At 42.9% G+C, this 25,522-nt stretch overlaps 16 protein-coding genes across 16 annotated transcripts; 9 read left to right on the top strand and 7 right to left on the bottom strand.

Annotated features, from left to right (window-relative positions):
- Positions 1-6: 6 nt before the first annotated feature.
- Positions 7-1,921, bottom strand: V1512DRAFT_271565 (BRCA1-associated protein 2-domain-containing protein; the record flags this gene model as incomplete). Its single annotated transcript, XM_066917651.1, has 2 exons — positions 7-130; positions 180-1,921. 2 exons carry the CDS (start codon positions 1,919-1,921, stop codon positions 7-9), a joined length of 1,866 nt encoding a protein of 621 aa, XP_066770926.1.
- A 149-nt stretch (positions 1,922-2,070) lies between these two features.
- Positions 2,071-3,094, top strand: V1512DRAFT_264093 (cell division control protein 31). The gene is made up of 5 exons (XM_066916613.1): positions 2,071-2,376; positions 2,426-2,479; positions 2,528-2,642; positions 2,702-2,789; positions 2,837-3,094. The coding sequence occupies exons 1-5, from the start codon at positions 2,215-2,217 to the stop codon at positions 2,979-2,981; spliced, it is 564 nt and encodes a 187-aa protein (XP_066770925.1). The 5' UTR covers positions 2,071-2,214; the 3' UTR covers positions 2,982-3,094.
- An 18-nt stretch (positions 3,095-3,112) lies between these two features.
- On the bottom strand, positions 3,113-6,032 carry V1512DRAFT_239944 (V-type ATPase, V0 complex, 116kDa subunit family). The gene is made up of 3 exons (XM_066914217.1): positions 5,907-6,032; positions 5,751-5,851; positions 3,113-5,703 (listed from the first exon to the last, which is right to left on the bottom strand). The coding sequence occupies exons 1-3, from the start codon at positions 5,926-5,928 to the stop codon at positions 3,337-3,339; spliced, it is 2,490 nt and encodes an 829-aa protein (XP_066770924.1). The 5' UTR covers positions 5,929-6,032; the 3' UTR covers positions 3,113-3,336.
- A 132-nt stretch (positions 6,033-6,164) lies between these two features.
- Positions 6,165-8,733, top strand: V1512DRAFT_264090 (microtubule associated-domain-containing protein). Its single transcript, XM_066916612.1, has 3 exons — positions 6,165-7,249; positions 7,299-8,305; positions 8,353-8,733. Exons 1-3 carry the CDS (start codon positions 6,257-6,259, stop codon positions 8,564-8,566), a joined length of 2,214 nt encoding a protein of 737 aa, XP_066770923.1. The 5' UTR covers positions 6,165-6,256; the 3' UTR covers positions 8,567-8,733.
- On the bottom strand, positions 8,655-9,947 carry V1512DRAFT_264084 (uncharacterized protein). The gene is made up of 6 exons (XM_066916611.1): positions 9,721-9,947; positions 9,556-9,669; positions 9,350-9,509; positions 9,084-9,298; positions 8,900-9,040; positions 8,655-8,852 (listed from the first exon to the last, which is right to left on the bottom strand). The coding sequence occupies exons 1-6, from the start codon at positions 9,796-9,798 to the stop codon at positions 8,718-8,720; spliced, it is 843 nt and encodes a 280-aa protein (XP_066770922.1). The 5' UTR covers positions 9,799-9,947; the 3' UTR covers positions 8,655-8,717.
- On the top strand, positions 9,941-10,614 carry V1512DRAFT_226544 (uncharacterized protein). The gene is made up of 2 exons (XM_066913854.1): positions 9,941-10,173; positions 10,228-10,614. Exons 1-2 carry the CDS (start codon positions 9,973-9,975, stop codon positions 10,363-10,365), a joined length of 339 nt encoding a protein of 112 aa, XP_066770921.1. The 5' UTR covers positions 9,941-9,972; the 3' UTR covers positions 10,366-10,614.
- Positions 10,615-11,146: 532 nt separating this feature from the next.
- Positions 11,147-13,710, top strand: V1512DRAFT_248284 (N-acetylglucosaminyl transferase component-domain-containing protein; the record flags this gene model as incomplete). The annotated part of the gene is made up of 6 exons (XM_066914542.1): positions 11,147-11,662; positions 11,706-12,492; positions 12,536-12,768; positions 12,813-12,942; positions 12,989-13,521; positions 13,573-13,710. 6 exons carry the CDS (start codon positions 11,147-11,149, stop codon positions 13,708-13,710), a joined length of 2,337 nt encoding a protein of 778 aa, XP_066770920.1.
- V1512DRAFT_226540 (mitochondrial carrier domain-containing protein) lies at positions 13,480-14,855 on the bottom strand. The gene is made up of 3 exons (XM_066913853.1): positions 14,729-14,855; positions 14,642-14,681; positions 13,480-14,597 (listed from the first exon to the last, which is right to left on the bottom strand). Exons 1-3 carry the CDS (start codon positions 14,774-14,776, stop codon positions 13,810-13,812), a joined length of 876 nt encoding a protein of 291 aa, XP_066770919.1. The 5' UTR covers positions 14,777-14,855; the 3' UTR covers positions 13,480-13,809.
- Positions 14,856-14,946: 91 nt separating this feature from the next.
- Positions 14,947-15,843, top strand: V1512DRAFT_264074 (AMMECR1 domain-containing protein). The gene is made up of 3 exons (XM_066916610.1): positions 14,947-15,303; positions 15,354-15,416; positions 15,465-15,843. The coding sequence occupies exons 1-3, from the start codon at positions 14,993-14,995 to the stop codon at positions 15,757-15,759; spliced, it is 669 nt and encodes a 222-aa protein (XP_066770918.1). The 5' UTR covers positions 14,947-14,992; the 3' UTR covers positions 15,760-15,843.
- Positions 15,844-16,588: 745 nt separating this feature from the next.
- Positions 16,589-17,516, top strand: V1512DRAFT_264072 (uncharacterized protein). Its single transcript, XM_066916609.1, has one exon. It carries the CDS (start codon positions 16,665-16,667, stop codon positions 17,343-17,345), a length of 681 nt encoding a protein of 226 aa, XP_066770917.1. The 5' UTR covers positions 16,589-16,664; the 3' UTR covers positions 17,346-17,516.
- On the bottom strand, positions 17,473-19,390 carry V1512DRAFT_291735 (ribonuclease H-like domain-containing protein). Its single transcript, XM_066918264.1, has 2 exons — positions 19,034-19,390; positions 17,473-18,982 (listed from the first exon to the last, which is right to left on the bottom strand). The coding sequence occupies exons 1-2, from the start codon at positions 19,331-19,333 to the stop codon at positions 17,498-17,500; spliced, it is 1,785 nt and encodes a 594-aa protein (XP_066770916.1). The 5' UTR covers positions 19,334-19,390; the 3' UTR covers positions 17,473-17,497.
- Positions 19,306-20,032, top strand: V1512DRAFT_264069 (uncharacterized protein). Its single transcript, XM_066916608.1, has 4 exons — positions 19,306-19,628; positions 19,684-19,703; positions 19,750-19,800; positions 19,851-20,032. The coding sequence occupies exons 1-4, from the start codon at positions 19,538-19,540 to the stop codon at positions 19,971-19,973; spliced, it is 285 nt and encodes a 94-aa protein (XP_066770915.1). The 5' UTR covers positions 19,306-19,537; the 3' UTR covers positions 19,974-20,032.
- A 17-nt stretch (positions 20,033-20,049) lies between these two features.
- On the top strand, positions 20,050-20,824 carry V1512DRAFT_264068 (uncharacterized protein). The gene has a single exon (XM_066916607.1). It carries the CDS (start codon positions 20,124-20,126, stop codon positions 20,721-20,723), a length of 600 nt encoding a protein of 199 aa, XP_066770914.1. The 5' UTR covers positions 20,050-20,123; the 3' UTR covers positions 20,724-20,824.
- On the bottom strand, positions 20,716-22,308 carry V1512DRAFT_264067 (uncharacterized protein). The gene is made up of 4 exons (XM_066916606.1): positions 22,111-22,308; positions 21,937-22,062; positions 21,700-21,888; positions 20,716-21,654 (listed from the first exon to the last, which is right to left on the bottom strand). Exons 1-4 carry the CDS (start codon positions 22,285-22,287, stop codon positions 20,752-20,754), a joined length of 1,395 nt encoding a protein of 464 aa, XP_066770913.1. The 5' UTR covers positions 22,288-22,308; the 3' UTR covers positions 20,716-20,751.
- Positions 22,309-22,399: 91 nt separating this feature from the next.
- Positions 22,400-23,851, bottom strand: V1512DRAFT_264064 (ribonuclease III domain-containing protein). Its single transcript, XM_066916605.1, has 3 exons — positions 23,453-23,851; positions 22,607-23,400; positions 22,400-22,554 (listed from the first exon to the last, which is right to left on the bottom strand). Exons 1-3 carry the CDS (start codon positions 23,726-23,728, stop codon positions 22,443-22,445), a joined length of 1,182 nt encoding a protein of 393 aa, XP_066770912.1. The 5' UTR covers positions 23,729-23,851; the 3' UTR covers positions 22,400-22,442.
- A 138-nt stretch (positions 23,852-23,989) lies between these two features.
- Positions 23,990-25,518, top strand: V1512DRAFT_264063 (uncharacterized protein). The gene is made up of 2 exons (XM_066916604.1): positions 23,990-24,572; positions 24,622-25,518. Exons 1-2 carry the CDS (start codon positions 24,088-24,090, stop codon positions 25,349-25,351), a joined length of 1,215 nt encoding a protein of 404 aa, XP_066770911.1. The 5' UTR covers positions 23,990-24,087; the 3' UTR covers positions 25,352-25,518.
- The last annotated feature ends 4 nt before the right edge of the window (positions 25,519-25,522 follow it).

The raw sequence follows: 25,522 nt of genomic DNA, 5'->3' as shown, positions 1-25,522 counted from the left end.
TAACGATCATTTTCTAGCCTTATGTTTCGATTTGTTTTTCGAAGCTTTAGCCACAGTTACAGTGCCCTGCTGAACGTCTTCTTCCATCGTTTGAAACTTTTGTTGGGCATCCAAATACAACATAACGTCCCTTGAATCTGTAAGGTAATGTTCCTTGCCGTCACAAAATGTCGACTTACCTTAGCTGGTCCTTCAAATCGTCAATCTCCTTGTCTTTTTCGTCACGTTCCTTCTGTAGAAACTCTAACTTTTGTAACATATTCCCATTCATACTTTTCTCCTCTCTCCATTCTTTTTCCAGATTCTTGGAAACGGCCTGCAAAGTTTCCGATTTGCGTTTTAATCGTTCAAACTCTTTTTCCATGCCAGGAATCGTACTGCTTTTTAGCTCCCCATTCTCACTCTTAGCTTCTCTTAATTGGGTCCGCATAATTTCCAGGTCTTTCATTGCCTTCTCTGCTTTCTCGACCGCGACTGACGCTTTGTCGGCCGCGGCCGCGATCTTGTCCTCAAAGTAAGCACGCTGTGACTCGAGCTGTGAGGTAAGCAAATACGTGTACTCCATTCCGATGTTATCCAGCTTTTCGCGTGGAACGTAGTCAGACTCGTTGGCATAATCTCTATCGTAGTCATCCAGCTGCCCTGATGCAGAAGCCAACGAAGGCAATTCGACCAACTTGCCATCCTCTTGATTCTGAATCAATCGGTGGACGTAAGCATCATTTGCATAATCCCACACCCGCTGTGCTTCAAGATCCATCGCATACACATGATTAGACTCCATGTAATGCTGGAACGCATGAGCTTCATCGTATCGCCCACACCCAATGTTCCCGCATATCAAACATATCCACAAATTCTCTACCGCACCACACGCACTGCATTGATTTGGTTCGTTTAATTGTGACTGATGATCTTTCTTTTGCGAATACCGACAAACAGGACAACTATTGTCACCCCATTTACTCAGGCATTGACAATGAAAAGTATGTTGGCAAATGATTGTGAGCAGCCCAGTGACGCTAGAGTCCATGCGTTCCAAGCAAACCGGACAAGTTGGCATTTCACGCAAAGCACGAGTTGGAGGCGGGATCGGTTTCGTTAAGACGCTTGTCGTGCCAGTCATAGACGGCGCTCTGTTTCTTGTCTTTTTGTCTTCTGTCATTAGATGTTCCGCCAGCGGTGTGAACTCGTCGTCCAAAAGGTAAGGAAATTCAGGAAACGACGAATTGTGAAATCTGATTGAGTTAATGTAAACAACATGGCAAGTTTCCGGTTCCATTGAATTAAACATTTTGCAATTGAACTCATGATAGAACTTATCAGCGTTTGATTTCTCTCTAAACTTCATGAGCACCATGTATCGATTTGCAGTTGACACACGTAACATTCTAAAGTGTGAAACCGTGTCCTGATATTTCCGTCCTACAAATCCCAAAAAATCTGTTGCAGTCATGTATCCCGGTACGGCGAGAATGGCCAACACTTGACTGCCTGATTCTGGATTGGCTGCATCTGCCTGATTATGAGTAATAATATTTTTATCGTTTTCTTCGCCATCCCTAAACAAATGGACCACTCCGTTTCCTAGAAACTGTGCTCTGAGAGATTGCGGAGTGCGTTTAGTTTTACTTGACGACATCTCAGCTGATTCCAACTTATCACCACCCACTTGTTCTTCGAAATCCAGACTTAAGACTTCCACTTTACCAAATCTATGGTCAATCTTTGTGAATCCGGTTATAATATCTTTGGAGAGGTATTCAAAGTCATCAGACTCCGTACTCAAGCTTTCTTTACGCTTCCACTCGTTCGACTCGGGAGAAAAGATATCACCGGTTGAAAACACTTCACGAACCCACTTGTCGTTAATTTCTGATCTGGGTAACAGGTCAAGCACTATATTAAAGTGAAACGGCATGTAAACATTGTTTGGCTTTGCTTGAGAACAAAGTGTTTGCTGTAGAAATACAAATTCAAGGTTGGGGGTAGCTTCTTTGTGTGTGCCCGTGACCTTAAAAATCTCAAGCGCATCACAGCACATATACACCTTATATGTGCATTGTTTTACACATATACAGCATAAACACGTATATATATATAAATTGGTTTAATTCACGACGCGTCGATGAGCAGGATGGACGAAGTGACCCCTGTTTCCATTCTATTTCGACCATTCTGAACAGGTCAATTAGCGCTCACATTTTACACACGATGTACTCTTCAAGCTCAGCATTGAATCACCAGTCGGGTACAAGTAAATTTGCTGGCAGACGGCGAAATATATCTCCTCCTGCGGCCATTAGACCAGCTGCTACTACAGTAAAGACCAAGAAAGATCTGACTGAAGAACAACGACATGAAATTGAAGAAGCTGTATATCTACTGCAACCTGTTTGACGAATATAAACTGATTGTGCTGTAGTTTCGGTTATTTGATATGGACGGTGATGGGAAGATTGATTATCATGAACTAAAGGTACTTACTTTCTGTCAATGATTTATTCTGCGATAACTGATCATTCAGGTCTCCATGCGGGCACTTGGATTTGATTCAAAGAAATCAGAAGTATTGGATATTTTAAGGGAAAACGAGCGAAATGATCCTGGTTTTATTTCATATGAGGCATTCTTTCGCGTCAGTATGTACTTTTTCTGTTTATACCACAATTATCTCATAATCCCTCTAACATTTACAAAGTGTCTGAAAAAATCATGGCTCGGGATCCTATTGATGAGATAAAACGAGCGTTTGCTTTATTTGACGAAGACCAGACCGGAAAGATTAGGTATTTATTGATTATTGTATTATCTATGTCTCCTACTGATCAGTAAGTCTACGAGATTTACGTAAAATAGCAAAAGAACTGAACGAGAACCTGGAAGAAGAAGAGCTTGAGGCTATGATCAACGAATTTGATCTAGATGGTGACGGAGAAATTAATTTGGAGGAGTTCATTGCAATCTGTAGTGATCATTAGTCCTCTAAGCCACAGCACTCTTATTACATATTTTTATGCTCATTGTACTTTTATAGGGATTTGGTTTGTACTTTATCAGTTTATTTGAATAGATTTTACAATTTAAAAGCATATTTCGAGATTAAAAAGAATTGGAATTTTCAACCACTTTTCATTAACTCCAAACCGAGTTCTATATACAACACCAATTTTTACCAACCAAAAGGTTGTAATGCAACATATAGCTCAATGCCAATCATATTATGATCATGTCTAACTATCTATTACATCTATATCAAAACCAAATAAGTAGACGAAAAAAAACACCTCAACCACAACAAAGAAAACTCCATTTTGCACAGTGACCAGAAGCAATTTACGCCTCAGGGTCCTCCAACACAGCCTTGAAAGAAAAGGGAGTAAATGGAATACCGTCACCGACGAAATGCTTAGACATAGCCTCGACCCAGTGAAGACGGAGGGAGTGCAACATAGCAGAGGTACCCTCCATGACAACTAAGACCGCAAGAGTAAGAGCGAACCAGGCGGCAAAGAGAATGAACGCCATGATAACACCAAGAGCACCCTCCATCTTGAAAGCACGCTCCAAGGTCATAGACCACAGGACAGTGGACAACTGAGCGTGAGCAAGAGACAATGCCCAAAGTCGAAGGTAAGAAGCGGTATGAGAAACGCAGTTAAGGCAGAACTCAATAGTGTGAATGACCTGGTGAATCATGACATCACCAAACTCAAACTCGTGCTCCTCGTGCATCTCTTCCATAGCGACAACGGTGGTGGTGGCCTCAGCCTCATCAAACGAGAGTCTGGTAGTCTCCTGCTGAGGCAAGTTCTCGTATCCAGACTTGGCCTTGCGGTTGTTCTCCCATCTGAGGTAAAGAGGCTTCAACAGAAGCAACCATGGGACACAGAAAACAGCAAGCAAGACAAGGGCAACCTGGAGAGTAGGCTGACCGGGGAAGAGAAGATCCTCAACGTTACCAGGAGACAAGAACATGCCAATAAGAGTGTTCAACAATCCTGGAGGAGGCATGTCAATAGCGTACCAGTCAACAGCCCACTTGTATACAATGATGAAAGACAAGTATCCGAAAATCGAAACCAAGAACAAGAATCCGGGAACAAAGTTTCCGAAAACATCAATCTTGGATTTATAAAAACGGTAGTTGACAAGCGAGAAGAAGAGCGAGTACAACATGTGAACGAAACCCAGAACAATGGACAATTTCATCTTGTACGAGTTGTTGAAAATAAGAGCGTTATCAGCTCCGTGCCATGTGGGATCAACACCGAAAGGATAGGTTCCGGTAGAGTTGGCCATGATGAGGTCACCTTCATTCCACATGTAAGGCCATTCCCAACCGGGTCGGAAGATGGTCATAGACTTAGAGAAGATATCGTTGTAAATGAGACCTGTGTAGATAGAGAAAGCACCCATAAGGAGCATAATATAACGACCAGTGAAAGCCATGTCGAAGATCTCATCACGGTCAGCCTTCATCAGACGCTTCTCGTATAGAACCATCATGAGTGCAGCAAGGAAAAGAATGGCACCATGGCCAAGATCACCGAACATGACGGCAAACATGAAGGGGAAGGTAACAATAGCTGGGAGACCAGGGTTGACTTCACGGTATTGCGAAATACCATAAGCGTCAATGATGTTCTGGAAAGACTCAGTGAACTTGTTGGTCTTGTAGTAAGTAGGAGGAGTCTTAGTGGTAGAGAGTTCATTCAAGATGGAAGGAACTTCAAGACCAGCGTTCTCAGTGACCTCAGACAAGGTGGCCTTAATGACGGGAAGATCATCAGTGGCACACCAGCCCTCAGCAATCAAAGACTTACGGCTCTGGTCGTAGTTGAACATGTTAAGAGAGGCGTAAATAGCCTTCTCCTTCTTGATGACAACCATCCACGAAGCGAGCTGCTCAGCAATAGCCTGAAGCTCAGACTTGAGAGTAGACTGAGTGGTGTTAAGAACCTCTTCAACATCGGAAATTCCGTTGTTGACATCGCGGACCTGGTCACGACGAACAGCAGTATCCTCATCAACCGAGTATAGGTCCGCATCGAGAGACTCAGCAATCTTGCGGATTTTGTTGAGAATACCAGCACCGTGAGCAAAAACAACGAAGACGTTCTTCTCAAGTGCTTCTCCCGACTTAGGGTCCATGATGCTCTCAGCAATCTCGGTGCTATTCAAGAACAAGTTACCACGGAGCGAACGCCACAAGATACGCTCGAATGTTCCCATCTTCTCACGAGAAATAACACCAGCAACAAATCCAATGTTCATGACGGAGAAGGTGGTACCGTTAGAGGTGTCACCCTGTTCAGCATCAGTGTTGAGAAGAGGGGCGTTGTCGTTGTCCAAAGAAGCACGGAGCTCTTCCGGCACGTTGTGGGCTCTGTCGAAGAAAGCACCAGCCTCAACCAAGACATGACGAAGCTCAAAAAGCTCAACCTGCTTCTTAAGAAGACGCTCGTTGGACTCGATCAACTGAGTGACACGTTCCTCGAGCTGTTCAGTGCGGTTAGAGAGCTCATCAATCTCAGAGGAGTTAGGGGCAGCAGTAACGTCAGCGTAACCAGAGACAGCCTTAACCTTGATGCCAGCCTTCTCAATCTGAGAGCTGAAGAAACGAAGCTGACGCTCAATGTTGTCAAGGCGACGAATTTCCTTGACGTAAGTGCGCTGGAAGGAGTTGACATCAGCGTTTAACTGGGCATATTAGTTACCAGTAGTACTCGACGAAGAAAACCACATACATCACGGAACTGAAGGGAGCCGAGTTCACCGAGGGAAGCCATAACTTCACGACCGACTTCAGTCGCGATGAAGAGCTGCACCAAAGACATCTCCGCGGAGCCTTTTATTGGTTAGAAATGAGATAAACACAACAAATATCATATCATTTAACATACGAAAAAAGGCTTCTTTTCCCATCTTTGATTATTACTCAATTGATGAAGGTGAAAAGAAAGAAAAAAGAGGGAGAGTTGATGATGAAGAGAAGGAGAAAAGAGGAAGAGAGAATCAAAAGAAAGGGCGAAGGCGATGCAGCACACAAAGTCAAAGCGGGCGGTGATTGGCCGCTGATAAGAAACAAAGCATTCCGTTATGTTCAGCTGACTAGGCGTATATTTTAGAACGGAGAACAAGCAGATTGATGTTAGGGTTGTGCACTAGTTGCCATGACAACAATGCGCGTAAACTTTGTCAGATACGTCAACACTACATTTTTGTTGACTCAAATTGAGAGTACAAGCCCACAATGCCGACCGGATCAAGAGATCGGACAGAAACTAAAACCGTGGTTTTTGATGATGCTGATTTATCGCTTTTGAATCGTGAAGCGTCTTTTGTCGCGCCTGTATCAAGCAAACTTGTGTTGTCAAAAAGTGCTTCAGATTCAAAGTTACAGCAAACTCCGGCACGTCGTGCTGTATTTACAAATTTAACAAATCAACAAGGAATGTTCAACGAACGGGAATTTACTCCGGTTTTGCAAAGTGCGTTTAGAGGAGGAAGGAAAACAAATATGACAGGGCTAAACATGCAAGAGCCTCAGATCCCCAAAAACTCGCCAGGTTTACCACAAAATGCAGCTGATGAGGATTTTTCTGCCAGTATGGAGGACATTACGCAGACCAGCATGCAGCAACCAAATCGACTGGCCAGTGAAACGTCGACTCCTGTTCCTACGCGCGGATCCTCAGGCGAGAATATGCTCACATTACGCGAACAAGAAAAGGCAATTGACGAGATTAATAAAGAGAACTTTGGTTTAAAGCTACGAATTTACTTTTTGATGCAACAATTAAAAGCAGGCTCCCCAGAAGAATTATCTGGAACTCTGCAGCAAAATGTTGAGATGAAGGCAGAGCAAGTCAGGATGAGATCAGAGCTGGCCCAGCTTCGGAAGCAACTCAACGAATCACAAACTAAAGTCAATCATTTGACTACTAATATTGCTGAAGATTTATCAAACCACAATGAATTAACAGAGGATCAAAAAATGCGACTAGCAGAGCTGTTAGAAGACAAGAGGAGAGCAAATGACAACTTAATTGACGCTCGTGCAGAGATTGACAGGTTGCAAGAGGAAGTGCAAGAGTACAAAACACAGTTAGAGCAGACAGATGTTGGTGATTCAGACGCTGATGATATGAGATCGAAAATCGAGAGCTTGGAGTCGGAACTCGAGGTACTGACTGAGGAAAATGTCACTCTTACCAGCAAATTAGAAGCCACGGAAGATGAATTAGTAAGATACTCGTAGGGTCCATTTTAACTTGAGACTAAAAATAATGCAGAAGAAAATGACTGAACGGTTGAAGGAAGCTGAACTACAAATTGAAGAGCTCCAGGACACGGTTGAATCATTACAATCTGACGAGCATGAGGGGTCAAATCAGAAGCCAATTGACAGCGAAGCATTTAAACTACAACAGCAAATTCAAGAACTGACAGCAGAGCTTGAACAAGCAAGAGCACAGGCAATGGCCGAGATGGAGAGAACAGACAAGGCCGAGAAGACCATTAAGAGCCTGGAATTAAAAAATACGGCACTGGAACAGTCTAGGCAAGAACTACAGTCTAGGGTGGAACAAGCCCACAAAAACAACGAAACGACAAAGTTAAGCAAGTTTGAATCGAATGACTTAGCCGACCCTGATTTGAATGGTACTCTGTTAGAACTTCAAGAAGAGGTTATTACGCTTGAGAAGGCGCTTGACAAGAAAGATGGGACTATAGAAGAGCTTCGTCGGGAAATAGCTTCTTTGCAAGTATCAAGTACCGATTCAAGAAAAGCTGGGATGTATCAGAAACAGATAGAAGACGAAGTTGAGCAGAAGCAGGGTGCCATTCACAAAATAGCTGCATTGACGAAGCAGAACAAGTCGTTAGATTCGCAGTTGAAAGCGCTCAAGCAGTCATCGCGGGAACGCGAGGAGGCTATAAAAGACTTACAAGACCGACTGGAGCGTGCGGATGACGAGATTGCCGGTCGTGATGACTCAGCACGTGAGATATCTACGCTTCGCACGCAATTAGTGAGAGTGCAGGATGAACGAGATAGACTTGTCTCTGCTATTCAGCGTTTACGTATAGAGCAGGACAGCAGTGTTAAGCAGCTTGACAAATTAGCTGATCAGGCTCAAATAACACGGCTGAAGAAGCAGCATCAGGCAGAGCTAAAGGGTATGGTTATGCAAATTCAGTACTTGCGCGCGAAAAATGTGCGAGAGCATGGATTGCGACTAGACCTGACTTTCATGAAGCGGTTTTTCTTACTTCAAATCAATAATTTTGAGTCCTGGTAAGTTCTTGACTTTATAGAGCTGGCAGAGGTACTAACAGGAACAGCAATCAAGCAAATCTGTACATGTTGGAGCAAATGGGAATATACCCCGAGAAGAAGCATCGTGACAAACGCCCTACACTCAAGGTTGTAGGTCATATGATAATAGCGGCCATACGGCTGCGAAATATGAAGAATGAGGCGGCAGCGCAGCAAAAGCTACGACTGACTCTGGCCAAATCAATAAGGACGTTGAAGGAGGAAAAGCGGCGGAAGTAAGTTTTTGTACAATATGTGGATCATCTTGGTATAAGTTAATTTGGCATATCGCGTGCCAGTGTGGGTTGGATTCTTTCAGAGTTGTGTATTTTTATTCTTAAGTGTGTATTTTAGCAAAAGAGTCCAATAACTTTTGAAGTACTATACAAAATTATTTGTTGTTGCCGTTGTCTTTTTTGCCGTCCTCCTTGTCATTCTTTGCATTTGAACTGAACTCAAAAATCTGTTGTAAATTAAACCGTTTAAATTTTTCAAAATCAGCCACGATGCTCAGTCCTATAATGTTCTAATTTATGTCAGTTTGTCAATTATGCAATGCCACTTCATTCATACCTTGAAACACTCAACAATAATTAGCAAATCGTACTTTGTGAGGTCTACCTTGTGAGGCGCTCCGACCTCTGAGGCAACAATCTGAATAATTTGGTCTCGAGTCAACGTGGTATGGTTTCGTATTGTCGGTCGAATGGCGAACTGCATGTCAGTTTAGTTGCATTCAGGGTAGATTCTAAATTACCTTCACGGGATCTTGATTTTCTCGGTGAAAATGCGGAGCCAGCACGGTTTTGGCAAGCGCTCGCAAATCATCTTCATTAGCTGAAGCGGTCAATGTTACGGGTGATAGTCGTAACGTATGTCGGGTGGCCTTAGTCGCAGAAGTCATTGCTTTTTCGCAAATGTTGTGTATGAAAGAGACCGGCTCTATCGGCTTTTTTGTTCGAAAAAATCGGACTGTGTTTTGTCAGTTGTTGTCGTAGCTTTGTAACTAATGTATAAACACACCACACTCGCAATCAATGGTGACAGGCGTAAACAGTTTGGAATTTTTTGATTTCTCGAGACCAGCTAGTTCTTTCGATATAGATGTCTCAATTTCTACCTCACTATGTTCTAAGTCACTCGCGGCATTATCTCCAGCCAAATCATATAGTAATTCTGCTTCCTAGCAGATCAGATAAGTTCGTTGGTTCACTGTATGATATCCCAACCTCATTGAATAATGTAAGCAATTCTTGAGTGCATTGACTCTCTTTATTCCGATTACACGTAGCAAATATACCTGATACACCAGGATGTATGACAGATGAAGCAGTTCTCCAGTACTGTTGCGAGCTAAGCAGGCACACATTTGGCATGTCAATTTCATTGCTTACCTTTACTTTCTTTAATTTGTCCTTGTTCTTGCCTGATGGGTTTCCCTCTTTTTTTCTTTTATGATTGCTTTCATTCATTTCTGAGTGTCTGTAGGCAGATTAATTGTCAATATCCCAGATACGGACCAAACTTGCTTCCGCTGTTCAAATTCACGATTTCGATGATTGAAAGGTGGTGCGGCTCGCGTAAACAATTTTCGTGAAGTTCACTTTCCCCGATATTCAAGGTCTAACATCAGACGATTCCAACCCATGACGCTTCTTCAATTACTACGACCGCGGATATTAAACGGTGCGTCATTTTTGCGCACAGCAATTCAGGCTCCAGCATCGTTTCAAAGCACAATCCTGTCGCGCTTTAAATCTACAATGCCACCGCGACAATACCGTATCAAGACTCATAAAGGTGCACAAGCTCGTTGGCATAAAACCAATCACGGCAGTTACAAGCATGTCAGTTTAAATTAGCTATAGTTACGCTTATAATTTTGCTAATATTCGAGGTAGGGACCGATTGGAGTAAAGCATGGAAATCTCGGCTGGAGAAGAGCAATGCTTTCAAGGGCTAGCAAAGGTGGATATGCTAATGGACCTGGAAAAGGAAATCATATCAAAAGAATCAAGAGATTATTACCAAATGCTTAGAAAGAGGTGTCTAGACTAAGAAAACGGGAGACATGACTTGTATATAGACAACGAATCAGGTGAATAGTACTCAATGAAGTGCATACGTTGGGACTATAAAACATATTCACTATTTCACTTAAGAACCACATATAAATCCACCTTATTGTTTACTGTGCTCGCTTTTCTCGTTACTGCTTCATTTATGAAGGCAGATGATACTGATGTATGATAGCCCTAGCCCTTCTCGCAAGTTCCCATGAGAAAGCAATCTCATCTGTTCATAAATACTAAAAGCAAAGCCTCTTTTTATTAAATATAAAAACATCTGAAAGGTAGTTTTTGATACATTTAGTGTAATTGACTTTACTGCTTGTTAAAATAATGCAAATTCCATCGACTTTGGCCTAAATGCACTACACTCCTATCCTAGTCCTGTCACTGATACTGTCTCTATTCGGTTACATCTTTCACAAATTTTGCCTTATTCAAATAATTTCCAGGTTTGTTGTTTTTACTTGGGAAACCGGTATTCTGGTATGAAATTCAGATTGTGACAATGCTTTGCGAGACGGAATTGACGAATACACAGGTCAGGTTCATTCAAGCATTCAGCGGGCTTACGCTCATACTGCTAGCCATATTTCTTTTAGTGTGGAAAACGGCCATCAGTGAGTCGGAAAAGGTAAGTTGTATACGTGTATGACAGATGTAGTGTCTAAACAATTCAGAATCTGACATCTCATCGCGTCGTCATATCAGCAAGAGACCAACTTCGACGTCGTGGGAGCTTTTAAATATCATGGCGTCCAGCTTAACAAATGACGCCACGGTTTCCAACAAAGGTGCGAATGGATATCGTGACCGCAGTCAACGCAACCTGGGTTTGCATCTCGATCTGCCAGCTACGCCGGTAACCTTGACCAGAGGAGGCATATCTGGTGCTCGCTCGGTGCCAGTGTCCTCGACTAGTTCGCCGACAGAAGAGACCGGGTTTCCAGGTGATCCGCATGTTTTAAGAGATGGAAGTCCGCGGTTGCAGCAAGGCATATCAAAGAGCAGTACAACGCATACGTATCGTACGGGAAAAGACACAACGTCGAATATAACGTATAATTACAGCAAAATATTTGACTATAGAACTCGAGTTAAGGCTGCGGTGAAAGAAGCAGCTGTTCATCCGTTTGTCACTCGTGTGTTCTGGCCTACTGACTGTGTACCCAATTCGCCGGAGTTGCCAATTGCGCCATCAGTTCTAGTGGGGTTTCGCAACTCCAAGTCCGACTTTGTGATCATTGCAATATTTCCGAATGTTGATGTGTGTTTCTGTTTTTTTTTGTTTGAAAGTTATTAATAGCCAGATTGCTACTGTGAGTGGAATTCTCGGCCGAAAAGAAACTTTGGAAGGTACATTGTACGAGTGTGCAAGCTTACAGGGAGCCTATGACCCTTCAAAGCTTATGGCTGTCGGTACATTAAACTCCAGCGAAGAGCATCAGATGCCACTACGGGTCCATCAAGACGCTTCAGGTCAGCCTACGTTTACGTCGCAAGAATTTCCCACCGCTGGTAGTTTACCTCTAAAAGATTCGAGTTTGAATAATGGTCACAGCAGGTCTTCTCCAATGTCATTCCAAATTATTTTTTATCAACGACCGATACCACGTCGACTTCAGTATTTCTCATACTTACCAATCACGCTCGACCTTGACAATAGGGAGATTGCGGTGATAGATGACAGCGAGATAAAAGAACAAAAAAAACGGAAAGATTTGGTCGAACGGATGAAACAACATCAGGTGTTTGGGTTTTTTCTGAGCGACACAGAGAAATGCATCAACATTTGGATCAACGAAATCAATATGTCGTATGAGCTTGGATTGTTATTGCAACAAGCCATTTCGGCTGCTTCGCTGAACGCTGCAGAGTCTCGAGGTTTCATGTCGCCAATCGTCCAAGCTTTTAAACCAGGCACGGCGAAGATGTGTGAAATAACCCGGTCTGTGGGTCGCATTGTTTCGTGTTTTCTGAAATGGGTGGTTATTGGGATTGTGGTCGCGTTAAAAGCTGTGGCGGGGACTATCCAGTTTATTATAGAGTGGCAGCCAAGAGCAAACATTCCAGCCTTGACTGACATGTCTGCAACCAGTAAGTGGCATGTCATAGAATAAGTTTAAACTAACGTTCTTAGTACAGCAAATTGATCTGCGGCTGCAGCAGGCTTGTCACTGGCCTGTACAGTACATGAAGCTTCGGGATCAAAAGCGAGATCTATTTACAAAGACTACGTTCCATCCGGAGTATATCCGATTTTACAACAGCTTGTGGCTTGTTGCCAACGACATCATCATTGGAGCGGCTGTTGGCGCGTATATAATTGACAACAAGGAGCACCTTGTGTCATTTATTGACTTTTGCATTGATGTAAGTTAGTTATTGATGTGGTGGATTTGGCTCACAAGGCATAGGAGTTATTGACTACTGGTTTGAGGAAAACAATAGGGTGGTTGATGAATTGGCCTGGTGGTTTGAAGCTTAACAATGAGCTTGGTGCATTTTTTGGTGAACTGTTTTTGTGGGTTATTGATTTCTGGGGTGGTAAGTTTACGGTGATTTTGAATGAATATCTACTTAACAACGACAGGTTATCTTCGTACATTTCGACCGTTTTTGTCAATTATAGTGTACATGATTGGTATGTCCAGTTTTGTGGGAGCAACTTTTTCGATCGCCATGATTGCAGATTTGATATCTTTTCTCACGATTCAAATTTATTCTTGCTATCTTGTGTCTGCCCGGATATATAATTGGCAATTGACGGTTCTTGTTTCGTTGTTTCATTTATTTCGGGGCAAAAGACGAAACGTGCTTCGCAACCGTATCGATTCTTGTGATTATGATCTCGACCAGCTTCTGATTGGCACATTGCTGTTCACGCTGCTTACGTTTCTGCTTCCAACCGTGTTAGTATTTTACCTTGCGTTTGCGAGTGCGCGGTTTGGCATTATTGTATTGAACGCGATGCTCGAGAGCTCGCTTGTGCTTTTGAACCATTTCCCGCTGTTTGCAATCATGTTGCGATTAAAAGACTCTAAACGGTTACCTGGTGGTATTGAGTTTGATGTTATGTTTGATGCGGAAACGAATCCTCCTGATACCGTGTATATTCGTCTTAAGGTACTTTTTTCTGTATGTTCTATATGGACTTTTATTTAACTTACTTTTTAGCCACTGCCATTACCTGTCACAGCAATGTTTCATCAGTATTTACTTTTAAGTCGACGGATCCAAAGACACTATTTATCGTTCAGAGTCATTTCATTACTGTTGACGGGGCAGTTTGTTCCCCGTGCCAATCATCAGTAGTGTTCATTTATAACTGCAAAAAACCTTTGTACTATACAATAGGCCGACATTCCTACCTATGTCATTCAAACAGAGCATAATGTTTAATAAAATGTGTTGTTAGCCCAGCAATCTCATTGTGAGCTCGACGCTTGCAAACGTGCCCGCGCTGCAAGGCGTGGCCCGTAGCAAGGTTGGTACCAAGCCTTTCCAAAATCCTGCGAGACCTGCCGTGCGCCACGTCTGCTTCGCGGCATCAATCGCACCTTTGTAAACTGCGTCTTTGCCAAACTTGTCACTCTGGATTTTGCTCTTGATCACGTCAAGAGGGTATGAACCCAGCCAGAGCACCTCGCCCGCCAGTGCACCGCACGCGGCCAGTTTCCATGCCGGAATTTCGTCTCGCTTGATACCACTGTACGCTTGTAGCTCTTTCATCAAAAACTCGAAAGTGAGAAACCATAAACCATAGGCCTGTGCTTCACGCAGTAACGTGATGCCTTGCCCGCGAAAGATGCCACCGAGTCCGTCGGACTTGAAGATTTTCTTGACCGCGTCTGTAGGTCCGTTGTACAGTTTGTTATCATGCTTTTGTGTCTGCAGCAAAATTCTAATCTGCTCTACCGGGCCTGCGATAGGACTGTTGGCTATACCTGCGATTGCGCCTGCAATGTAAAATTGGGGGAGTGTGAGTTGTGCTCTGTCGCTTGATGACAACAAGTATCGTCGTGCTTCATGGAATGCGTAGAATTGAACAGACACACACACACCGACACCGACTAGAGGAGACGCCGTGCCTTTGTAAAATGCTAATGGGCCTTCAGCAGCCAAGGTCCTGCGAAATGCTTCTAACGGAGTTTTGAACTGGCCTGTTTGTAGGCGGACCTTAACAAGATCGAATGGTTGGCCTAAACATTTAGCATGAAATCATTGCACTTATACAATCTCTTACCAATTAATACCTGCACTGCACCACCAACGAATCCTGCTGTCTAATTTACATAAGCAGCCTGAACTGTTCATAACTCAATTGACATACTGTGTCTTTGACTTTTCTTGATAATGAACTATCAATTGAATCTGCCATTTTCTCTTTCCAATAAAAAAATCCAAAATAACTAAATATAAAATGCTAAAAAATTATAAGAAAATCTATACAAAAAATAAATTTCGTTTTGAGCTTTGTAAATCGCGTCATGGCATTCAAAAGTCCCAATCAGCGAACAAACCTTAAAATCTTAAATTGTTCTCACACACTTCGTAACTTCGACCTTGAATCGTAGCGAGTCCAAAATACTTTAAAATGGCAACAAAGGCCCAATGTGCGTTCTGTTTTGACATTATCGTGTCACAGCTTGAGAACCGTAATGCGACGCCGTTGATTAAATTTGAGCAGGCCATGTCAAAGCTGAATCTGTCTGACTCTGATGGCTCGTCGGTGTCATCCGCAGGTTCGGTCGGTTATAGTGACGTGGTCAAGAGTGATAGTGAGCTATACCCATTGTTTGTTACATGGAATATCGTCATACGTGGGGAATCAAGACTGAGAGGTTGTATTGGCACATTTGAACCTCAGCCATTAGAGAAAGGATTAAAGAACTATGCGAAGATCGCGTACGTGCTTAAAACGTCACTGAATAAGACTGTTTATTAACAGTTTTTAGTGCGTTTGACGACACTCGGTTTAATCCCATATCAGTCAGAGAGTTATCCTCCCTGGAATGCGGGTATGACATCATTTAGCCAACATTTTAAAAGCAGACTAACAGAATCAGTGTCTCGCTTCTTTGTGATTTCGAGGACGCCGAAGGGCCTATGGACTGGGAATGGGGAGTGCATGGCATAAGGATTTCATTTATAGCGAACGGCCGACGATATTCAGCAACGTACTTACCGGACGTTCCGCCAGAGCATTTTAGAACCAAAGAAGAGACAATCGAAAGTCTTGTGAATAAGGCCGGGTACCATGGTTCTGCCTGGAAAAGCCTGCCGATAACTTTGAGACGGTACAAATCTTCAAAGGAGCATCTGCTGTTTGCTGAGTATTTGGCATTGAAAAAGAAAGTATAGATTTGAAGGTTTTTTCGGTTATTTACGGCGTCTATCGGGTCAGGTTTAGTCATGAGCAGGCTTATTTTACGGGAAAGAGCATAGTATTTTAGAAATATATAAAGATATATTTAAATATACAAAACGTACGTAAACTACGCAAACAGTCTGGAATCGATGTATCATACCACAGAGTATTAAGTTACAGATGATCAGATAAGATAAGATGATACTTTAATTGGGACATTTATAATTGGCCAGTAAAATCCACATGAATTTAATAAAGCACAGACTAGAGCCAATAAACGTACTCCTAAATAGAATAAATCCTGCGTAATCAGATTGCCTAAGGTGAACTGTCTAGTGAATCGTTGATCTTGCTTTGTAAGGACATTTTCTTATCAGATCTTTCTGTACTTTGTCGTGTCTTAAATATAATTCTTTAATTAGTATTAACAAGTAATTCACGTCATTACTATCTTGTCTTCTATACTAGTATCCTCCTATAACTTTCTTAAAATCAGCTTATAAATAGTTTCTTCTCTCATTGAAATCAGAAATTGGGGATTTGTTGTTGCCGCCCACATTCTTTTTCCTGTTAGTGAAATTATAAGTAGCGTGCTTTCATGTATATGCCATAAAACAAAGTTTTATTGCATCTATGTCATACAGATTTATAAGCTACATATTACATTTGTGGCATAAAAACACAGACATTTACGTATATGTAAATGCTTACATTAGACGTCATCTGACTGGCTGGAAATACCCGAGTGTCAATTGGGGGACAACTCCGTGGACCCGATGCTCTCTTTAAAACACTTCATCCTCCACTTTCTTCTATCTTACTCTTCTATATCAATACGAACAACACATCAATTTGATAGATTTGCATTCGATTCAATTTTATATAAGTTTACACAAAAATGTCCTTATTACGATTATCAACTTCATCAACTAAGATGGCAATTCCACTTACCCGCATTGCTTTCCGAAGACATCTCCAGACTCATCCACACGCAACCGTTGCTGTCCCACATTTCGATGCATCAGCTTTGCCTAAATGGCGTCGACATGGATTGGGTGAGAACAATACTAGTATTTCTGAATCAGAGTTTCTGAGCTCGATTTTCGATTCCGAGAACCCGCCATCAAAAGATGAACTGGCAAAGGCACTCGGTCAAGCAAAGGTCGGTTCCACATCACCAGTTGCGCAAGAAAAGACTGTGGCTGCACCATCGTCAGCTCCCGAAAAGAAGACCTACCGCAAGTTCAAGCCAAGAAAGGCTGCTTTAAGTCTGACACCTAATGCTCTTGCCCACATCCGCGACTTATTAAATAAACCTGAACCGAAGCTGTTACGAATCGGAGTTCGAAATCGTGGCTGTTCTGGTCTGCAGTACCATCTTGAATATGTTGACAAGCCAGGAAAGTTTGACGAAGAAGTCATTCAGGATGGCGTCAAGGTGCTGATTGACTCAAAGGCGTTGTTCAGCATCATTGGAAGTGAAATGGATTGGGTTGATGAGAAACTTAGCAACAGGTTCGTGTTCCACAATCCTAACATCAAAGGCGAATGTGGATGTGGAGAGTCTTTCATGGTTTAGATTTGCATATCGGTCCGGGTTTATAAAGTTCGCATTTATTTTGGGTATCAGGCTATTCACAAGCTATGGCGTTATTGGAACTGCATGTCCATAATTATGAAAAAATTAGATTTTACAGTAAATAGCTTTGTTTACTAAATTATATTGTAGTTTTAAGAAGTTGCATCAAGTATTCCACCCCAAAATGTAGATTGTTTGGTCACGGTCAATTGATTGATCGGTGAGTCAAACAATTCGTCAGCTAATGCAGCACGCCTAATAGTAAGTGTCTCGTCCTCTTCCTGCCTACCCTCACGTAGCTTATCAGCAATCCCACCAGTCTTGAGAGCCTGGACTTTACTAGGTCTGCGTTGACTTTGATGTCGTTTAGCCGTGATCCCTTGGTCAAAATCCGCGATAATCTCGGCCAACTCTTCTGCATTGTCCTGCACGACCGTGCTCACGTTCCGGCCAATCGCGTGCATAACCCCAGGCACGTCTATCGGTTTTGCCTTCAGCAGCGAAAATACAGTGTTGTTTGACAGCGCGTAGTTCACGCCGACGTCGGCCGCTTTGGATTTCTCCTCGCGCCAGTGACAAAGTTCCTTCAACAGCGGAAGTAAATCATCACTAAGCGCCCACCGTTTAGCAAGTCCTTGCCAACCACTTGGACCAGACCCTGATTGCGGGTCATAAACTTCTCGTTCGTATGTCCGCATGGACTCCTTTCGCGAGTTTGCAAGTACTGCTTCCAAGTTTTCTTCGCCGTTGGCCAATAACTGATTTCTTAGCTTGTCGTACAGTACCAGCAAGAAATGGGTGTCGCATCGAGCGTATTCTAGCATCGGCTTAGTCAATGGCCTGACTCGCCAGTCCGCAAGCTGATACTCTTTAGACGCTTGGAAAGAGCAGTACCTGTCCAGCAAAAACTGTAGACTCTTGCCCTCGAGGTTTAGGACCCTAGCAGCATGGTACGTATCAAACATGTTCACAATGTACAGTCCGAAATCACGTTGAAGCCAGATCACATCCGATGCAGCGCCATGAAAGACTTTAATAATTTTGGGGTCAGTAAACGCTACATTAAGGACTTCCAACTCTTTTCGTAGAACGAGCGTGTCAATCACATAGTCCTGTGATCTTGTACTGATCTGCATCAAGCAGACAAATCCTCGGTATGAAAATGTGTCGTGATGCTCCAAGTCCACAGCAATTTCACGTTCATTTTTCAAATCTCTGAGCATTGACCGTAAAAGTGCCGGAGTGTCTACCCAGATTGCTGAAGTAGTCTCCAACGGCATAGCTTCTATTGGCTTCGAAGGTTTCTTCATTGATTTCGGATACTTTGAGTGCTCAATCTCGTATGTATATGGATTTTGATACACCTCCATTCCGTCTTTATTTGGGTATGATCGTTTGAGCGATTCTTCGAGCGTCTCCATCGCGTGTGGTTTGCTGGTTAGAAGTGGTGTAAATGGCGTAGTGTCATAGTTGTCTGGCTTAGAATCAAACTTCAACTGTGGCCGTTCCAAGTTAACCAATGGTTGAGGGAATCGCTTCCGTTTCTTTGTGATCGTTTGAGCTGGCACGGTTGCAGTTACATCGAGAGTTGGTTTTAAATCCGTTTTGTTGCTCACGAACAAGTCGAGGTAAGTGTCCTTAAAACAAGTCAATCATTGTTATCAAATCAAAACAGTCAGACAGCTCACAGTTTTCTCAAACAGTTTATCATTCACATCAGACACTTTATCCCATCTCTCAGCTAATTGTTCAACGTTTTGAACGCCATCTTTAGCCCCGACCGCAGTTAGTAATGAATTAGCAATCCCAAGCAACCTTTCGGCCAGCAAGTCAATTTTTGTCGTGGCATCAGGAGTCGTAGTTTTGATGTAATGCAAGTCCTTTGCTGCCAGCGCAGACGCAGCCTGAGTTGTTTTAAGCACAGCAGAAAACACACGCGAATTGTACTCTTCTAAAACCGGATCGCTTGTTGATTGCGGTTTCGACATTGTTTCTCTATATTATACTTGGAAACCTCGAAACGACTTGACGCATGTGAAGACTGGTTTCCTTAATAAAAAATTGTGCGGCAAAATATTCAGAGATCAAACTCCCAACACGAACAGAACGTCGGGAAGTACTTTGATCTTGACCAAAGCGGCCTTACTATTTAACAAAATACACACATTTAGTTCTATTATTTACTTTTGTTGATGGGAAATAGCATGTCTGCAAGTTTTGCACCTGAATGTAATGAGGCAAAGACAAAGTACGACGAATGTTTCAATGATTGGTACAGCGAAAGTAAGCATTTGAAATCTGTGAAGTCTTTCTTTTCTGAGTGTTAACTTATCTGCAGAGTTTTTAAAAGGAAAAGGAGTATGTTAATCAATATAAAGTGATGACTAATCTAATAAGACCCAAGCTACAAAATGAGTGCGAAGATTTATGGGATGAATACAAGCAGTGCTTAGGCGTATGTGATTCAAAAGGAAATGACAAGAAGAGACTAACATCTGCGCGTAGGCTGCATTGACTGCTCAAGGCATTAAGAACATGCTTGACAAAGCTCGTGAGGAAGCTCCGTTTGAAGTTGGTGGGAAGACCAAGGACGAACTTCAAGAAGAAGCCGAGAAGAAAAAGAATTGATGACCTATTTCGGCAGGGCTTTGTATATAGTGTAATTTAGATTCCCATTTATCCTCGTATGTTGATTGTACGTGAAGTGTAGATGTAAAGCGTATCGTTCCATTTTCACACTATAAAGAGTTTTCAATACTCAAAAGGCTCTCATACAATATGGACAACACGACAGATCTCGTTAAAGAATTACACATTTTACACCTAATTATTCATCGAAATAAGAATCAACACCATGGCGCAAAATGGTGGAAGTATCTCAGTATTATTCACAGAAAACTGAAAATTGTGGTTTTTTCTGAAGATTCGAAAGTGACAAAGACCAAACGAATTACACAATCATCACAGAAAAAGATCTCGTATGAGTTTGACTATGAGAATAATACAGTCAAGATCAATGCCGCATTAGCAGATCTGGTGCCGTATCAAGAATCAAAGGCTGAGATCGCGAACCAAATCGTTACTAAAATACTACCTAAAGCAGTTAACGCATGTCACAGACTGATTGCGCATGGCCAGTATATATCACTAGGTCTTGTTCTTCTCGCCTCATTCTCAAGACTATGGGCCTTACTATGTAACAAGGACATTAACACAGCGGACAAAATTGAGGAAACTGCAACGGGTGCTGATGATTTTGGTCAAATAATACAACGTGACTTTTCAGACTATATGAAGAACGATGATACGGTTGAAGATTCAATAGCTACTAGTATGCAAAGCACAGAGCTAGCACTCTACGACGATGACCTTGTATGATATTTCTTGTATAATACAGAAAAATGCTTTATTTGCCTCTCTGCTTTCGTAGCTCTAAATATTGCGGTGTATCAATACCTGTTGGCACTGCTGACCCGGCCCCGGTTTCGTATCCCGATATCGCAGGCCGATCTTCCTCGTTCACTCCTCTGAACTCCTCCAGATCTTCATTGTCCGCATTCGCGTTTTCGTCTTGTTCAATCTCGCTCTCTTCAGCCTCTTCTTCCTCTTCATCGGACACGAGCTCTCCCCATATCGAATGATCAATATTCTGCGGCAGGTTCCTCTCGCCCCCTGTTTTTTGTTCAAGGACACCAAAAATATCACCGTACAATGGTCTGTTGGTTGCTTCATCTACCGGTGGTTTACCATAACCGCCAGGATGGTAGCCCCATTGAGCACCGGGAGGTATTGGAGCGTTTAAACCAGGAATCCTCAATCCAGGATAGCTAGGCGGAGGACCAAACCGCTGCATACTGAGTAACCATGGCGGCGGTGCTCCTGGTGGAATGCTTAATGCGGCCTTAAGTTCGTCTGACAGTACTCCTGGTCGACGATTCTGAATATTCGTTTCAAACTCTTTGCCTTCATAATACACTTCTCCGAACGTCGTTAGTTTCGGCTTCTCTTGAAATTTAAAGAATGCGTCATGAAGTTTTTGGTAGTCGATATCCAGCCGGCCCATTTTCGGTTGCACACGCTCCCGCATTTTTTGTTTCATTGTAGACGCGTCGTCTTTGGTACTGTCACGCATGTCCATAATGCCGGTATGTTTGATGAAATCCGGAAGCTCAAACGGCGGCTTTTCAATTCCTCGCTTTGACGATAAATATTCCCGCTTGTTGCTCCAATGGCCTGGCACTGGGACCGCGTTTCTCATGCTCTTTAGCTCGACCAAAAGGACCGGATCAACTGCATCGGCATCGTACCACTAACATTGTTAGCCAGTACGTCTCTAGTTAGCAATACCACGTACCTCAACGATCTCAGGCCGAGACGCCAAAGCCTTCAACTGCGCAATCGACATCTTATTCATCTTTCGTGCCTTTGTTTTGCTCATCACATGTTCCATCATAGCTAATTCCTCGTCTTCATCTTGAATGTTGTCGTCTTCATCGCTGTAGTAAATGTCGCCCTTAAACTCATTTTGCGCTTCAATGTCCTCCTACACTATTTTAATATGGAAATTCATCATTTGCAACAGAATTCTCACCTCCGACACTTTAAACTTGTCTATAACGGCTCTATATGAAGCAAAAACTGGATCGTCTAAATTCACTTGCAAATCTTCCACACGAATATCATCTTTGCTCTCTCCCTCGTCATAATTCTCTATCTGCTTTATAATGTCAGTACTTTTATAAGCAACAACATTGAAATGGGTCACCTCTGAGTCTGTAGGCCTTATTTCTGATACTTCTGTAGCAACTGAAGACTCTCTTGAGCTCTGTAGCTTCTTGTCCTTCGCTCGTTGTCGCTTGACTTGATTCTTTGAACGCTTTCGTTTCTTATCAGTGCCATCAGTGCCGTCTGTGACATCGTTAGTCATCGCTACGTCCGTCATGTTGAGTACAATTGATTGACTGTGAAATATCGAGAGAAGCTTTATTCAGCATGAAATGTATAGAATTAAAGTTTACAGCTCAAAGCTTAAATGATAACCACGAGAAGACTGATACTTGTACAGTTCATTAATTCATAATATTTACAAATTCACAATTACCGACGGCCATGTAGTGAAGCCACATAATTATCTACCTTTAGTCTTCTTTGTCTGGAAACGAATTCTGGACTATGAAGCGCTTCCATCGCAGCACGGCAGCCAGCATCTCTTCAAAATCAATGTTAGCTCAACTTTTTCAAACCCACGTCTGAATACTTACTTAACATTTGGGGCCCATCCAGTACCAATCACTGCACCATTTACTGAGCAGGAAACAATAAACCCCTCTGTTTCATTCCCGCGGAGCGTTTCATAATCAATTCGCCTGCCTGACGACCCAATATAATCATACAACTTGGCTTTAGCTTGCTTGTCAAGCAAGCATATTCTAAGTTTCGTATTCTTTATATTCTTCACTGTCGGTTTGACTAGTTCGTTCAACCACTGTTCAGCAATAAAAGCGCCGTCAGAGCTATCGTGTAGTAAACCGGCAACATACGCTTCAAAGGTATCAGCCAACACTTTACCGTCAGCAAGAACTTTGGTTGACTTTGCCGCAGAAGTCGAAACTTCAAGTCTCTTGTGAAAACCATACTGTTCTGCCCAAGAAGCGAGCGTTTTATTGCTGATCAGTAATTGCCGCAGCCCAGTCAGTTCACCTTCATGATAACCCGGAAAGTGCAGATATGCGACCTTTGTCATGACATGATTTATAAAAGAGTCTCCCAAAAACTCTAGCCGCTCGTAGTCTTCAACAGTTGGTATGTCGTTCTCGTTCTCACCTTTCATCTTAAGTTCGTGCGCACGAGACTTGTGACGAAACACCCGTTCCAACAAGATGTCGTTTCTTATGATTGGAAGCTCTGGTGGCCACATATACCCTTCATCGTCTGGTTGATTCCTTGAGTCTAATCTGGATATAACAGTAGCGAGGGGTTGGACCGACCGAGGAAGTTGTAAAGCGCGCTGAGTACCATAGGTGCCAAGAGGTTGAACTGGAGGTAAACGCATGACCTAAAATGTGTTACAACAGCTTTATATAACAATCGAAAATCAGGCACCGCACCATTTTCTTCGTTTCAGCTACACTTGCAGTCTTTGTCGCATTTCCCGCGAAGTATAAAGGGTCCAGCCACCCCAGCTCATTGTCTTCACGCATTTGCTTCAAGACGATCGCAAGATCCACCTTTGAATCAACAATATAATCTGGATCTTCCACATCGAATGTAAGTGGAGTAATTTCAAGAAGCGCATTAAAAGCTTTCAATAATTTGTCGGTTTTCCTTATGATTTCAGCTGATTTTTTATCTGCGTCGTATGAGTTCAAAAGACTGATCTGCATTTGATCAAAACTTATGTCCCACTCTAACTAATCCACTTACCCTTAAACGCTTTTCATTATGCTCATAGTCTTCTTCTGCTGTGTGTTTACCCATTATTGTTTGCATACGACGTCAATCTGTTCTGCCGTTGGGAACATTAAATTCAACACATTCAAGGGATTTGTGTCGATTTGTGCGAAGCTAATATTTGCGCCGCATGCCTCATGCATAACCGTGTCATCGCTGTTCAGTTACACGTGCATACCACGTTCGCCGCATGCCGCAGCAAAAGCCTTGTCTTCTGGTCCCTTGTCCAGGACGCATATTTGCCAATTCAAGCCCACAAAAGGCTCAATTCAGTCTCAACAAAATATCAGGGATGAACACACTGTTTGGTCAACTATCTAGACGTCCGCTTGCCCTGGCACTTCTAGCCACCGTGCTTATCCTCGTGCTCGTGGCAACTACTGGCTCCACTACCTCGTCAGGTGCAAACGCGTCGCATACTCTAACCTCAGCATCTGCTCAGGCACAGGGTGCGAATGGTGGACTAATGAATGTGCAAAACAGCACACTCGGTTTTGGCGCAATTCTCATGCTTTCGTTAACTTCACGTACCGATCGTCAAGATTCGATTTCGTTGATCTCTTCGCTCTGTGACATGCAGGTCACTCACATGATTCCTGGTGTCGTTACAGATGAGATCAGTCCAAAGGCGTACCCGTACGGACCTGCAATGAAGAAGCTTAGCCAGGATGAATATAAGCCATATCTCGGAAGTTGGCGTAGTCACATGAACGCGTTTAAGTACATCATTGACAATAAAATTGAGACTGCGCTTATTATTGAAGACGATGTTGATTGGTAAATGTTTGACAAATGACTTTTTGATTGAATGCTAAGAATTGACTAGGGATATTAACATCAAGAGTCAACTGACTGAATTTGCTCGTGGATTGCGTGCATCAAAGCTCCGACGGCCATTTTCTCAGGAAGAGCTCGCACGAGCTCCGTATGGTCTTGATTGGGACATCATGCATCTAGCCACTTCAAAGGTTCACATGGCCCCTCCTCCACGAGATGTGGCATTTACTGTCTACAATGACCCATACCGGGCACCAGACGACACAGTCAACAATGGTTGCATGAAGGGCGATACAAATGCCGGGTGGTTCTGCTTCCAGCATATCACGAAGCACTGCCACTTGAATCAAACCAATCGCGCAATTTTCCCGTCTTATGAGTCTGTCGGTTTGTCTGCAATTGCGGTCTCGTATCGCGGAGCACAGAGATTGTTATATCATCTTTCTTACAAAGAATTAATTGACACTCTGGACTACTCAATCATGAACCTAATAAAAGACGGCAATTTGCGTGGGTGGACCGTGTCGCCACCAATCATGAGCGAGTGGAAAATCAAAGGCGCGTCGGACAGTGACCTAAAGACACTGAAATCTTTAGGTAATAGCGGTGGTAACATGGCAGGTATCAGTGCCGGAATCATGCATAGTGCCCGCAAGGCGCTCACTGAGCACCTCGAAGGCGATGACTACTGGAAAAGCGAGGCTCCATACTGGAACGCGGCGAATTCAAAGGGTCAGGGCCCAAGTTCCGGTGCGCTCCCGACCAGAGATGACTGGTAGCCTGATATGTTAGTGCTCTTAGACGACTGTTCTCATCTCTACCTCTTCATTTGCAATGTAATATGTTTACTAAATTAAAAGCTTGTGGTAGTGCTACAACGTGAATTTTTGATATTAAGCTGTATATAGACTGACTTAAAATATAACATAAGATGAATTATATTCAATATT

This window comes from Lipomyces arxii, assembly GCF_038497795.1.
Source record: "Lipomyces arxii strain Phaff 12-163 unplaced genomic scaffold V1512scaffold_10, whole genome shotgun sequence".
In the NCBI taxonomy this organism is placed as follows: domain Eukaryota; kingdom Fungi; phylum Ascomycota; class Lipomycetes; order Lipomycetales; family Lipomycetaceae; genus Lipomyces; species Lipomyces arxii.
Note: the sequence above shows the minus strand (reverse complement) of the source record. Positions and strands in the feature narration are given on the sequence as shown.

Coding starts and splice junctions, on each gene's coding strand:
- V1512DRAFT_291735 (XM_066918264.1), bottom strand. CDS start 19,333: ATGTCGAAACCGCAATCAACAAGCGATCCGGTTTTAGAAGAGTACAAT. Junction 18,983..19,033: donor ATAAACTGTTTGAGAAAACT/GTGAGCTGTCTG, acceptor ACTTGTTTTAAG/GACACTTACCTCGACTTGTT.
- V1512DRAFT_264064 (XM_066916605.1), bottom strand. CDS start 23,728: ATGCAGATCAGTCTTTTGAACTCATACGACGCAGATAAAAAATCAGCT. Junction 23,401..23,452: donor TAGCTGAAACGAAGAAAATG/GTGCGGTGCCTG, acceptor AACACATTTTAG/GTCATGCGTTTACCTCCAGT. Junction 22,555..22,606: donor GGATGGGCCCCAAATGTTAA/GTAAGTATTCAG, acceptor TTGATTTTGAAG/AGATGCTGGCTGCCGTGCTG.
- V1512DRAFT_264063 (XM_066916604.1), top strand. CDS start 24,088: ATGAACACACTGTTTGGTCAACTATCTAGACGTCCGCTTGCCCTGGCA. Junction 24,573..24,621: donor ATTGAAGACGATGTTGATTG/GTAAATGTTTGA, acceptor AGAATTGACTAG/GGATATTAACATCAAGAGTC.
- V1512DRAFT_264090 (XM_066916612.1), top strand. CDS start 6,257: ATGCCGACCGGATCAAGAGATCGGACAGAAACTAAAACCGTGGTTTTT. Junction 7,250..7,298: donor AAGCCACGGAAGATGAATTA/GTAAGATACTCG, acceptor AAAATAATGCAG/AAGAAAATGACTGAACGGTT. Junction 8,306..8,352: donor ATCAATAATTTTGAGTCCTG/GTAAGTTCTTGA, acceptor TAACAGGAACAG/CAATCAAGCAAATCTGTACA.
- V1512DRAFT_264084 (XM_066916611.1), bottom strand. CDS start 9,798: ATGAATGAAAGCAATCATAAAAGAAAAAAAGAGGGAAACCCATCAGGC. Junction 9,670..9,720: donor ACAAATTAAAGAAAGTAAAG/GTAAGCAATGAA, acceptor AGCTCGCAACAG/TACTGGAGAACTGCTTCATC. Junction 9,510..9,555: donor TGCTTACATTATTCAATGAG/GTTGGGATATCA, acceptor CTGATCTGCTAG/GAAGCAGAATTACTATATGA.
- V1512DRAFT_264069 (XM_066916608.1), top strand. CDS start 19,538: ATGGGAAATAGCATGTCTGCAAGTTTTGCACCTGAATGTAATGAGGCA. Junction 19,704..19,749: donor AGTTTTTAAAAGGAAAAGGA/GTATGTTAATCA, acceptor ATAAGACCCAAG/CTACAAAATGAGTGCGAAGA. Junction 19,801..19,850: donor AATACAAGCAGTGCTTAGGC/GTATGTGATTCA, acceptor ATCTGCGCGTAG/GCTGCATTGACTGCTCAAGG.
- V1512DRAFT_226540 (XM_066913853.1), bottom strand. CDS start 14,776: ATGGCAGATTCAATTGATAGTTCATTATCAAGAAAAGTCAAAGACACA. Junction 14,682..14,728: donor CAAGAAAAGTCAAAGACACA/GTATGTCAATTG, acceptor TATGTAAATTAG/ACAGCAGGATTCGTTGGTGG. Junction 14,598..14,641: donor TGCAGTGCAGGTATTAATTG/GTAAGAGATTGT, acceptor CTAAATGTTTAG/GCCAACCATTCGATCTTGTT.
- V1512DRAFT_239944 (XM_066914217.1), bottom strand. CDS start 5,928: ATGGGAAAAGAAGCCTTTTTTC. Junction 5,852..5,906: donor GGGAAAAGAAGCCTTTTTTC/GTATGTTAAATG, acceptor AACCAATAAAAG/GCTCCGCGGAGATGTCTTTG. Junction 5,704..5,750: donor GCTCCCTTCAGTTCCGTGAT/GTATGTGGTTTT, acceptor TAATATGCCCAG/TTAAACGCTGATGTCAACTC.
- V1512DRAFT_264067 (XM_066916606.1), bottom strand. CDS start 22,287: ATGACGGACGTAGCGATGACTAACGATGTCACAGACGGCACTGATGGC. Junction 22,063..22,110: donor TAAGGCCTACAGACTCAGAG/GTGACCCATTTC, acceptor GACATTATAAAG/CAGATAGAGAATTATGACGA. Junction 21,889..21,936: donor ACAAGTTTAAAGTGTCGGAG/GTGAGAATTCTG, acceptor AAAATAGTGTAG/GAGGACATTGAAGCGCAAAA.
- V1512DRAFT_264072 (XM_066916609.1), top strand. CDS start 16,665: ATGTCCTTATTACGATTATCAACTTCATCAACTAAGATGGCAATTCCA.
- V1512DRAFT_226544 (XM_066913854.1), top strand. CDS start 9,973: ATGACGCTTCTTCAATTACTACGACCGCGGATATTAAACGGTGCGTCA. Junction 10,174..10,227: donor ATCACGGCAGTTACAAGCAT/GTCAGTTTAAAT, acceptor TATTCGAGGTAG/GGACCGATTGGAGTAAAGCA.
- V1512DRAFT_264074 (XM_066916610.1), top strand. CDS start 14,993: ATGGCAACAAAGGCCCAATGTGCGTTCTGTTTTGACATTATCGTGTCA. Junction 15,304..15,353: donor AAGAACTATGCGAAGATCGC/GTACGTGCTTAA, acceptor AACAGTTTTTAG/TGCGTTTGACGACACTCGGT. Junction 15,417..15,464: donor TTATCCTCCCTGGAATGCGG/GTATGACATCAT, acceptor TAACAGAATCAG/TGTCTCGCTTCTTTGTGATT.
- V1512DRAFT_264093 (XM_066916613.1), top strand. CDS start 2,215: ATGTACTCTTCAAGCTCAGCATTGAATCACCAGTCGGGTACAAGTAAA. Junction 2,377..2,425: donor GACATGAAATTGAAGAAGCT/GTATATCTACTG, acceptor ATTGTGCTGTAG/TTTCGGTTATTTGATATGGA. Junction 2,790..2,836: donor GACCAGACCGGAAAGATTAG/GTATTTATTGAT, acceptor CTGATCAGTAAG/TCTACGAGATTTACGTAAAA.
- V1512DRAFT_264068 (XM_066916607.1), top strand. CDS start 20,124: ATGGACAACACGACAGATCTCGTTAAAGAATTACACATTTTACACCTA.